The sequence below is a fragment of the Chenopodium album genome, chromosome 23, assembly GCF_948465745.1.
Source record: "Chenopodium album chromosome 23, dcCheAlbu1.1, whole genome shotgun sequence".
Classification (NCBI taxonomy): Eukaryota; Viridiplantae; Streptophyta; class Magnoliopsida; order Caryophyllales; family Amaranthaceae; genus Chenopodium; species Chenopodium album.
Window position 1 is genome coordinate 24,254,492 of NC_137856.1, and position 12,878 is coordinate 24,267,369.

The following is a 12,878-nucleotide window of genomic DNA, read 5'->3' on the forward strand; positions in this document are numbered from 1 at the left end:
TCAGGTTCCTTCGTGGTTTGGTTCTCATGGGAGAACCTGCTTTAGGTTCATTCATTCTCTCTTGTTCCTCTTAAAGTCTTTTATGTTCCAACCCATTGACTTCACCTAAGTCAGTTCCTGTCTTCACATAAACAATTAAGAAAAACATTAGATTGAAGTTTGTTTGTCATGAACAAACTTCAAGTGAGAGAATTAAACTTAAAGCTTATGTAAATACTCCTACACATATACGACTCATGTATGCATAGTGTACTTACCTCATGAAGCTAACATATGCAAACACCTATTTACATAGTTACCCTTCATGGTTCCTTAGCCATCATCATGCTTATCAACCATGACACTCATCATTGTTCTTGTTCTTCTATTGCTTATCATATATTGCTCAGTTTCCTTATATTTATACTTGTCATTACTCATGTTCCTTGTATCCCGTTCCAAGCATAACTTGTTATTTTATGCACAACCTAACAAACACGTTAGATAGATAATCATCACTAGTTTACAATCATCAAAACCTAATTACTCAACACGTTTATGTGTTATCAAACAATGTACATTTCAAAAGCTAATATACCTTAACAATAGTTAAATTAAAGAATACCAACCACGCATGAAGAAGTAAAAATAAACAGTCTCTTTGTACATATATATATATATTTTTTCTTCTTTTTAAATAATAATAAGGAAATTTTGACTTTTACCACAAAAAAAAAAAAAAAATCAAAAAAATTGTTTCTTACCATCAAAACTTCTAAATTTTATTTTACCACCAAATAAAAAATAATTTTTTTTTACCACATGTTAAAAACCTAACGGAATTTTTTTAATTTTTTGATTTTTGTGTAAAACACATGCTCTTTAGAGGTTTTAGGGGACATTTAGGCCCTACAGATCCAATTTGTGGTCAGAATTGACAAAAAATGATCGGAAATGCCTTGTTTTACGTGTTTAAAAAATTCCTAGATTTGCGTGAACATGCAAAACGAGATATTTCTGATTACTTTTTGTCAATTCTGACCTCAAATTGGATCCATAGAACCAAAATGCCCCATAAACTAATGAAGAGCATCTTTTGCGTACGAAATTCGAAGAAATTTTTTTTAAACCGTCAGATTTAACGGTTTTTAGAAATTTTTTTTTGTGGTAAAATAAAAGTTTTAGAAGTTTTGGTAGTAAATAACAATTTTTTGGTGTTAAAAGTCAAAATTTCCTAATAATAATAGCATATGAATTGAAGTATAAAGCATTGGAGTTTATTTTATTTTAAAAAAAAAACATTACAAGTTTTTGTTTGATAAATAAAAATTTGAATTAATTGATGATATGTTATAATGAAAAAAACATTAAATATATTAATGAGAGTAAACATATTTAAGGGTAAAATTGTAAATACACATTTTTATACATATTTTTGAGGATATAGTTGGTAGCACACTATTATCAAGAGTTATCTTCTACTTTTTATAAGGTAGGGATGGATAAATCAAGGATTTAATTGAAAGGAAAATTAAACTTGATGTTGTTTGTTATAAGTAAAAAGGGTTCAAACTTGATCCAATTGTCCACCAAGACCCAGAAGGCCAAAAGAAAGATATGGCTGAAACTTTAGGGAAAAAAAAAAAAAAAAAAACATAGTACAGTACAATGAAAGTAACTAAACACATTGTATTACGTCAAACAAATTAATACTCCGTACTAATAAAAAAAACTTAATCACAATGCATGCATTGTATATATAATTAACCATTTGGTTTTCCATAAACCTCTTAAACTTCTTGTTTCAAAAAAAAAAAAAAAAACCTCTTAAACTTCCGCTGCTAATGTAATTATTATAACCATTCACTTTCACTTTTACCTATAAAAAGTTATAGAATTAAAAATCAAAGTTAATCACAAATTAATCTAAAGCACCTTGATCTTCATTTTCATTACTTTACCTAGCATGTAAGTTATGCATAAGTGCCTTTGCTTTTCTTCTTTAGTACGAGTATCTTAAGCATAATCTTCTTTTTTATGATAGATAATTACTTTTAATCTGCTTTGTATATAGGAACATTATTTTGCTTATTGACTAAGAGTTTACTCCAAGTCAACGTCGTACCAACGTAACATTTCCTTTAACACTTGTTGCAAATCATTCTTGTTTCAATTCTGAGGTTAGTTTCTATTTGTTTATAGTCATTGAAAATTTTGACACATGAATTTTTGTGGAAGCAGAATTTGATCATCTACATGCATTTGGCAATGGAGAAGTCTAATAGCCAAAATAAATGGGAAGGGGCTAGCACAGGTTTACTAGATTTGGTGTTTTCTTGGTCTTTTCGAGACGTGCTTAACAAGGATTTGTACAAGGATAAGGTACCATTCTAAGCTACTCCATCACATCCTCTAATATAAAAATCATTATACAAGTTATTGATATATTCCGTGTGCACTTTTTATTAGATAGGTCTAAATGTCTAATAACGGATCTAGGAAATTTTAAATACGGGTTTAAAAATTTCGTCCCTAATTACTATATATATGTCTTGTACTCTTGTGTCAGTTGTGTGACATTTTGATTAATTCCAGTTTCTTTGACAAGTGTTTATGTTGATTATATATCAATTTGACAATAATCTGTATGTTTTGGTTTAAGATTGATACTCAAGCATTTTGGAGGAATCAAACATATAACAATATCAACAATGGTATAATATATTATGCTTTGTTATGTGCATATTAACAGATCATTTGGAAAACTATGATCATGAACAGGTGAAACGTATCCCAAAGGTGTTTTCATCAACTACTCAGTATACAAATGCATTCAAAACCCCACTTGTGGAGGAAACTCGAGCGAGTTTATGCTCAGGAATGGAATCCGTTGGCAAAGCCCCTGCTTGCGAGATATCAAGTATCGAGTTATCTAAAGATTATAAGCCTCCTAAGGAGTTTTATTACAACATTTTGACTAAAAAGTTTACTGATTTCAAGAACAATGGAGGACATTATGAGCCAGAGCCAGGGGACATCATTGTTCTTTCGAATATTAAGCCAAGAAGGATTGAAGATTTGAATAGGCCTGGACATACCTTTGTTGTTGCCTTGGTTGCGACGATGGAGGATGGTTCTGACATGACTCGAATTCTCTCATCAAAGGAACTTGCTGGTTCGGAGTTGTTACCTAAGCGTCATATAGGTGTAAGAGTTTTCGCAACTTACTTGATCAACTTGATAACAAATACGAGGATTTGGAAAGCACTTCATCCTGATCCTCTTGGTGTGAGCATGAACCTACCTCTTAAAGTTCTTCAACCTAACTCTCATGTAAGGAATAATATTTCTCTATCTGCTATGAATAAGTTGCAAATTTTCGTTAATTTAAGAGTTACTTGAGGATGTAATATTACAAATTTCATTTAGATTTATACATGGTATCTGAAAAAAAGAAAATACTTGCTTTCAGGGCAATTTTTGTTAATCGTGATAATGATTTTCGACATTATCAGTAACTCGAAAATTTTCAAGTCATCTGTCATTATAAGGATTGGCCTAAGAGCCTGCACTCAGAAGTTAAAATTGCATTTGTTACACTAGTACTGATAGTGATTGAATTCCTTTTTCTATGGTCTTGTCTGTGGTTACAGGCAGGTGAGGATTGCACTATATGCGTGTCTGGTGGTAACTTTAGCAATGTGAATCCAAGTATACGAGAGGCAATCGATTCTTTCAAGCTAGACGAGTCACAGAAAACTGCTGTTTTTAGCAGTATTCTGATGAGAAAATGCTCACACAAGAAAGACAATGTGAAGCTCATATGGGGTCCTCCAGGGACAGGGAAAACAAAAACAGTTGCTTCGCTTTTATTTTCACTTTTCAGGTTGAAATGCAGGACATTAGCCTGTGCTCCGACCAACATTGCAGTTCTGCAAGTCGCGAAAAGGCTGATGGACATTATACTCTCTCAGTCTCTGAAGTATGATACTTATGGCTTGGGTGATGTTGTTCTTTTTGGTAATGGTGAACGAATGAAGATAGATGATCATGATGAGCTGTTAAATGTGTTTTTAGATTATCGAGCAGAAGTTCTGTCTAAATGCCTTTCGCCTATAAATGGATGGAAACATACTTTAGATTCAATGATATCTTTACTTGAAGAGCCTGAAGAGCAATACCAAAAATACTTGTGGGACAGAACTGTTCTTGATGATGATGATGAGGAAGAGGAGGAGGATGAGAGCGACGATGAAAGTGATGATAGCAGCGAAAGAGATGGTGCAAAATGTAAGGGGTTGAAGAGGGATGACAGAAGAAAGCACTGGAAAGAAGTAATTGATCAATCAATGAAACGAAGCAACAAGAACTCCAAGGATCAGAAGTATAGATCTTATGACAAACTGTTGTCATATGAAGAGTTTGTGAAGCAGAGGTTCTTTTATGTAGGAGAACGTTTAGCGTTCTTAATGAAGAATCTTTACACCCATTTACCAACATCGTTTATTTCATTGGATGCAGTAAAGAGCATGATTAGCCTGATTCAACTTTTTAATATTCTTCGAGATGCAAGAGAAAACGTTGATCCTAACCATAAGCTGACGATGAAGAGGAACGAGTTTCTTCAAATTCTCAAGTCCCTTCCTGAGTATTTCTCTGTTCCAATATTAGCTTATTCTGATATACAAACAATCAAGGATTTCTGTTTAAAAAAAGCTCATTTAATATTCTGTACTGCCTCGAGTTCTGCTAAAATGCAAACTGAAGGCATGGAACCAGTGGAATTATTAGTCATTGATGAAGCCGCGCAGCTTAAAGAATGTGAATCCTTGATTCCCTTACAGATTCCCGGTCTCAAGAACGCCATTTTGATAGGCGATGATAAACAGCTTCCAGCAATGGTTCAAAGCAAGGTCTGAAATTATAGTCTTATATAGTTTTACTGAAATTATTATTTTTTGGTTAACTTATTCTTTTAATCTTTTTCAAGGTTGCTGAAAATGCTGATTTTGGACGGAGCTTGTTCGAAAGATTAGCAAATTTAGGCCAAAAGAAACATCTTCTTAAGATTCAATACCGGATGCATCCGTCCATAAGTTTGTTTCCGAATAAAGAGTTCTATGGAAATCAGATTACAGATGGTCCAAATGTGAAAGAAATAAGTTACTGTAAAAACTTTCTTCAAGAAAAAATTTATGGAACTTATTCTTTCATCAATGTATCTAGAGGAAACGAGAATTTCGACAAAGGTCATAGCCCCAGAAATCTAGTAGAGGCAGCAGTTGTTTGTCAAATTGTTGTAAAGCTCTTCAAGGGTGAGCCTACTAACTATTTAGTATTTATATATATATATTGGTAATATGACTTCAATAACACAAACAAAAATTTGAATTTTCACAATGTGTAATTTGCTTTATTGTGCAGAGTATTGTAACACAGGGAAAAAAGTAAGTGTGGGAGTAATTTCACCTTACAAGGGTCAAGTTGGTCTGGTTCAAGAAAAAATAGGAAGGCGGTATGAGAGTTACAAGGACAGCGGTTTCTCAGTGAGTGTTCGTTCAGTTGATGGATTTCAAGGTGGAGAGGAGGACGTAATTATAATCTCAAGTGTTCGAAGCAATGGGAATGGATCGGTTGGCTTCTTGTCCAATCATCAAAGGACAAATGTAGCTCTAACGAGAGCAAGGTAGGTGTTATGCAGGCTAGAGTTATGTTGTTTTACTTTGAAAATTTCTGTTTTCAGTGTTTTGTTGATGGTTTTCGATATTGTAGGTACTGTTTATGGGTAGTAGGGAATGGAGCTACCTTAACTAAAAGTGGATGTGTATGGAAGCAGCTTGTGATTGATGCCAAAATACGAGGATGTTATTACAATGCAGACGAGGATAAAGATCTTGATCGAGCAATGACAGCAGCAGTACTCGAGACTGAAGTCGATCCTGCAGAATCGTTGTCAAGCAGGTTAGCTGGGATTCAGATAAGAAACGGCAGTCAGGGAGAATTGAGTTCTTTATCTAGGTTAGTATCATATATATAACACTTTGTTCTATGTTAGATGAAACACAATTCAAAGTGCTTGCTATCTTACTTTTTATGTGCTGTATTAATTTTTAACAGGAACAATTTCGAGTCGAAAAGGGAGAAAGGAAGTTCCATAGTTGGATACAGAAGATGGTGAATGAATTGAACAAGATTGGAAGGAAACAGACTAGAACTTGCTGGCTTATAGTCGACTTTCCATTCTCCTCTTATTACTCTGAAGTATTTAACCTATTACATGCTACTAGCTAGTGTTTTCATGTTATATTACTTTTGGATATGGTGTTGGATATGTGACAATACATCTTGACACACTAAAAAGTCATGTCCTAATTTTTTACTTTTTAAACATTTGGACTCAAACCTGTCTTAATATACTACGGTTTGTTTTGCTTTCGCTTGGTATTTATATTTTCCTGTATATTCTTGTATATCCTCACCCTTTCCATCTCTTCGTTTGCCACTGAAAAAATAAAAAATTTCAAAATTATAAGTCCAATAAATTTCATCTAAGGCTTTGTATACGTCATAGAATACACATTTTTACAAATCAAACAAGACTCACTTGATAAATTTTTTCTTTATAGATTGTCATACACATAAAGATCAAAGTTTAGTCAAATCAGACAATCAATTCAGGTCAAATCAAATCAAAATAGATCGGATCAAATAAGAATATAAGGTGAATTAAACAAGCCCTTACATAAACTCCTTTCGTTTCACTTTGTTAGTCCCCTTTGGAATCAATCACTTAAATAAGAAAGAAGGAATGCCAATAATTTGGAATTTGATTGCGACTTTATAATTAATATTTTATCTTTTCTTGTTTCAGTGCGTTTCTGGCCGCACCATGCGGCAGGGTGCCAAATCAGCAAATGACAAAGTAACCCCACTAACCTAGTAACCCCTCCAAGCTCCAACCAAGTAACTCCTAACCTACCTGGTAACCCCTGATCGGACCAAGTAACCCCTAACCGGACCAAGTAACTCCTCAAGTAACCCATCTAGTAACCCCTCAAGTACCCCTCCGACTTAGTGACCCCTGACCGGACCAATTAACCCCTCTGACTTAGTAACCCCTTCGACCTAGTAACCTAACTAACCTAGGTTTCCTTTGTTTCTTTCTCCTTTTTATTCCTTTTCTGCATAAGGATTTTTGTACTTTTACCACAAAAAAAAAATAATCAAAAAAAATGTTTTTTACCACCAAAACTTCTAAAACTTTTATTTTACCACCAAATAAAAAATTAAAAGTTGTTTTTAACCACCTGTCGTCAAAAACCTAACGGAATTTTTTAAATTCTTCGATTTTTGTGTCAAACACATGCTCTTTAGGGGTTTTGGGGTGCACTTTGATCCCTTTACCAATTTAAAATGAGGTCAGAATTGACAAAAAATGATCGGCCTCATTTTGCGTGTTTAAAAAAAACCTCGATTAGCGTGAACACGCAAAACGAGGCATTTTCGATCATTTTTTGTCAATTATGACCTCAAATTGGAACCATAGGACCAAAGTGCCCCACCTAAACCTATGAAAAACATCTTTTGCTCACGAAATTCGAAGAAATTTTTTTAAACCGTTAGATTTATAGTTTTTCTTGACGTTTGATGGTAAAAAACAATTTTTAGAATTTTTTTTGGTGGTAAAATAAAAGTTTTAGAAGTTTTGGTGGTAAAAAACAATTTTTTAATTTCTTTTGGTGGTAAAAGTCAAAATTTCCTCTGCATAATTACTATGTTGCTGCTAATTTGTTCAAAATTTTGGAATTTCAGCATTTTTATGTTTATGTTGTAATCAATTTAATTATTTTTAGGTTGTTTAAGTGATCTTCAAGGGTTTCTTGCTGACGGTAAAGAAGCGAACCTCAATGTATTGCTAGTTTGTCAATGAACTCTGAACCTCACCACCTTTGCACCTGCTCCTCCACCGCACCTAATTTAACCGCCTAACCTTTTTCACAACCCACATCAATCTCAGGCCACCTGACCACCTCACGTTCCTCACAACCCGCGTCAAACTCAGGCCACTAGATCACCGCAACAACCACCTATCTCACACATCTCACCTACGTCGAAATTCACCACAAAGAAGATGAACAAAGACGATGGCGACGATGGATCGAGTCTAGTTCAGCCTCGAAAACTTGTTTAATTGGAATGAATTGATGAATTTTTACCTGAATCTCTTGAAATTTGGGGGAAATGTTAGGGTTTGGAGCTTCGAAATTTAGCACTTTTTTGGTTGCAATTCCTAAAGTAGATGAAGACGCCGGGTGAGGTGAAGGTTGATTCCACTGATTTCATCGGCAAGGATAAAGACGAAGATCAGACGAAGACGACGGAGGTATGGGTTGGTTTGGAGCTTCGAGGAGCTTCGACAACGACGAATCGAAGACGACGACGACGATCTAGGTTGGAGCTTTGAGGAGATCGGGACGAAGATGATGAACACGACGATGGCGGAAGACCTAGCTCGCCATTGATGGTAAGAAAGAGAAAGTTAGAAAGAAAAAATAGAGGAGAGGAGAGAGAGAGAGAGAGAGAGAGAGAGAGAGAGGAAAGAGAAAATGAAAAAAATTTATAAAAAAATATATGGTTGGCCGCACGATACGTTCAGCCGTATACGAAACTTTGTGTTCTTGTTTTGTTTGTTTTATTTATGGGAATTGACTATACTTAAATCGCCTATAATAAATTTTAATTGAAAGATTTGTCATGTTGGCAATCCATTAGAACAAATATTAACCAATTAGAATTATTTGACCCTTTAAAAAACCAATTAGATTAATTATTCACGGATTATGAAAATTATTCACCTTATAATAATAATGTTTGGAAATACTCTGTATGTTGGGAATATCATTTTAAAACACCTAAAATAGTATATGGGACTAACAAAGTGAAACGGAGGGATAATTTGGGGACATTTAGTAAGTGAAATTTTACCAAATTATCCTTATTCTCACATATCTTGAACCTCATTAATGGATGCTGGGCTGTTCATGATACACCATGCAGCACTCTTTTGTTACAGGGGCAGAATTCCATAGTCATGACTTGACTTTATAATTTGTAGGTCTTCAATACAGAAGGCAGATAGCTGGGCTATTTTCTGGAGTTCTTATTCTATTTATTTATTAATTTATTTTAATAGGGAAAATTTTCCGGTTAATTTTTGCCTTACTAATATGGTTTTTTTGGATTGCAAAGATATTTTTATGGCTTTTTTTTGGTAGCTTTAAAGTCATTAAAATAGCCTCCAATGGCTAGTTTTTTCTTTGAAAACAAATTAGTTTAATTAATGCTTTTTTTAATTAGTATTTAATTAGCTGTGGTTAAAGGTGAGTTATAGACTTATAGGTGAGTTAGTTGGCCGGATTTTGGGTTTGAGTACCCAAAGAGTGAAAAAAATAGATTGAGTGCCTAACAATTAGTATTATGTGCACCATGGTGCACCTAAAAATAGGTGCACCACGTCTATACTTTTGAACATTTAGTAAAAAAAAATGAACATTTAGTAAAAAAAAAAAAAATATGAACACGTCACAAAACTTGAACGTAAACATGCAATTTTTATGTTCATATTTTATAAAAAAAATGTTCATTTTGTATACAGTAAATGTTCAGTTTATTTTACAAAACTATTGAATTATTACGAGTCAGTTCAGAATTTGTTAGACAGATAGTAATTCAAAAGTTGCGATTGTTCAGATTTTTTACTAAATGTTCAAAATTTGTTATAATTCAGATTTTTTTTACTAAATGTTCACAAGTATAGGCCGGCGTGGTGCATTGCGATTGTTCAGATTTTTTTACTAATTGTTTAAAATTGCGATGTTTAGGTATTTTTACTAATTGTTCAAAATTCGCGATTGTTCAGATTTTTTTTACTAAATGTTCAAAAGTATAGGCATGATGCATTGTGATTTGTTCAGATTTTTTTACTAAATGTTCAAAATTTGCGATGCTCAAATGTTTTTACTACATGTTCAAAATTGTTTATATTTTTTTTATTAAATGTTCAAAAGTATAGGCCTGGTTATAGGTGCACCATGGTGCATCTTAAAATTTGTGAGTGCCCAAAGAGTGAATAATTGAGAATTGAGGCCTGATTGTGATGTTAACTCTGTAAGGGCCCTAGTTGGTTATTAGCTTTTAGCTGATTGATATAGCTGATTGTATTAACTGGTTTGACTAGCTGGTTATATTAGCTTATTTGACTAGATAGTTGTAAATAATAGCTGTTTATGTAAAAGTGTTTAGTAAATAGCTATTTTTAAAAGCCGTTTCAGTGTATTAAATACCCTAAAGCTCATTTTTCAATAAGTTATTTGCAAAAAACTTAAAATGAGGGTTTTTAAAAAGAGCTTTTTAGACCCAAAAATCTCTTTGAATAAGTTATTTACCAAACGCCCAAATTACCTTTTTAAAATGGTCAAACCTTCAATAGTGATAAGCTAAAAACTTTCCAAAAGCAAAACAAGGCCAAAATGACCTATTAGGCGGGTAATTCCTGACAATTTTTCTAAAGTATTATTAGTAAGAAATAGAAATAATGAAAAAGGTGGTGTTGGTACGGTTGGTAAGAAAAAAAATAAATAAAATATTTGTGAAAGTAGGGTTTGTGGGAGAAAGAAATTGTAAAATAAAGTGTGTCATTTCCAAATATAGTAATGTTACATAATAATAAATAAACAAAATATTATTAATCCATAGTTAAATATTTCAGTTCAGTTTAACTCAGTTCCAATCAGTTCAGTTCATTTTAATTCAGCTCAGTTTAGTATATCACAACAGGCCATAAGACCTTGTTCTTATGAGTTTTTTAACAAAGTAGTGCAGATTTCAGTAGATGTCATTATAATATTATTACTGAACAGAGTGTCAGAATAAGGCTCAGTAAAGTAGATCATAACAGATTTTAACAGAGTACAGCAGCAGTCAGCAGAGAAGACCACAACAGATCAAAAAATTAGGGCCTAATTGCCTAAATGGGAAGAAGGATGGCATGTTTTGATAATATACGAAGGAGAAAACGAAACAGGATAACGTGTAATAATGGAAATGTGGATAGGAGTGTAGATAAAAGAGCAAACTAACAACGATTTTGAGCAGTGAAGTTTATTTTGTTGCAGGGTTAATCGAAGAAAAGAAGACGTGTTGATTGGAAATACTGGGTGGAAATTTGTTTGTGCATAAGTGAATAAGTGATGGAGCCTACCAATCCACCATTATTGCTATCTATTCCCAGATAAAGTGGTTATACTCAACGTGTTTTGTGGATCTTGTTTTTTTTTTTTTTTTTTTTTTTTTTTTTTTTGTTTGTTAATTTTTATACGAGGGTGGCCACACGATGCGATCAATGCATGTAGTTAGGTAAGTTACTTCGTTAGTATTATAGATGTTACTCGGTCAACGTTACAAGAGTTATTTCATTAGTGTTGTTAGTCGATTAGTAAAGATTATTCGATCAGTGTTACATTAGTTACTTTATTTTGTGATAAGTGGCCACATGCTATGGCTACACACAAAACGGTTGTTAACTTATAATGTTATAAATTCAAAGAAGAAAAAAACTATCATTTCTCCCTACCCTCTTCGTAGTGTTAAACTTACTAAATACGGTCGTGTACTCGTGTTTAAATAAGTATTACACTTCTTTTTTCACAAAAAAAACCCAAATTTAAATATTCTATTTTTGTCATTTTATGATTGCATCCAAACCCTTTACTTTATTTATTTATTTTTTAATTTTTATTTATTATCGAGTATTACTTTTTTTTCACATTAATTTCATAAATCAATCAAAAAAAATTTGTAACTCGATAATAAATATTATGTACAACGATTGGACAATTTTCCTCTATACTTTATGTCAAATCGTTGCACATAACCTGTATGGAGATAGTAGTTATTTAAAGCTTCAAAATCAGCCATTACAACCTCATATATGCATCTCAATAATCTCATGTGGCTGAACAGCCCCTTCTTTTGACGAAAGAGAAAAACACATACTAACAGGAACTAGCAAGCTTATGGAATCTCTCTCAGTATAAGGCCAAATTGCGAATTCCAAAAGCGGTTCTAAGTCGTTCTTCAAGTGTTTGAAGAGTTTGGTGATGTCCATTTCTAATACATATCTTCGAAATCCAGCTTCAATTAAGTGCATGCATTTCTTCGATGAGATAAGAGCATTACCAATAAAATTGCTACATCTAGTTCAAGGTATTCTGCTTTTTCTCTTATCTTTATATCCTTAATTGTTATAAATTAATGTTTGTTTTTATGTAATGTTATCAAAATGAGCTAGTAATGACAATGTTAGTTGATAAAGTAGCCTTAAATCTTTGATTACTCTGCCGTAAAATTCGATCCGATCCTATTAGTGACGTGATAAGGTATAGTGATAAATTTAAGAGGGTTTGTGTGTTTAATTTATAAATATTTTTTTGACCTTGTTAACTTTGTGCTAATTATAAATTTGAATCCTAAAATTATTATTAGTTTAAGCCACGGGTTTTCAAGTTAGAGATTTTCATTAATTTCAGGCCTGTTTACATTTACTGAACTGATTGTAGCCAAACTAAACTGAATATTTTATGAGAGAAGGAAATTAGGAGTTGAACTGAACTTAACTGATTGGAGCTGAACTGAATTGATATTAAGTAAATGTGAACAGACCCTTCATGGCACAAGTGAGCACGGCTAGGTAGTTGCCATGGAGAAAAAAATTAAATAAGGATGTGACTTAAATGATTTTTTTTATTATTATAATTATTTTTTTTTCTCACAAGCCCACAACATTCAAATTGTGGGAATATTAAAATCTCAATTTTTATTGCTATTGAATCAATCACTAT

The 12,878-nt window shown here is 32.9% G+C and overlaps 1 protein-coding gene across 1 annotated transcript; it reads left to right on the plus strand.

The window, feature by feature from the left end:
• The first annotated feature begins 2,178 nt into the window (after positions 1 to 2,178).
• LOC145608460 (helicase sen1-like) lies at positions 2,179 to 6,224 on the plus strand. The gene is made up of 7 exons (XM_081664075.1): positions 2,179 to 2,361; positions 2,761 to 3,312; positions 3,633 to 4,892; positions 4,970 to 5,294; positions 5,404 to 5,665; positions 5,752 to 5,997; positions 6,097 to 6,224. The coding sequence occupies exons 1-7, from the start codon at positions 2,236 to 2,238 to the stop codon at positions 6,155 to 6,157; spliced, it is 2,832 nt and encodes a 943-aa protein (XP_081520201.1). The 5' UTR covers positions 2,179 to 2,235; the 3' UTR covers positions 6,158 to 6,224.
• The last annotated feature ends 6,654 nt before the right edge of the window (positions 6,225 to 12,878 follow it).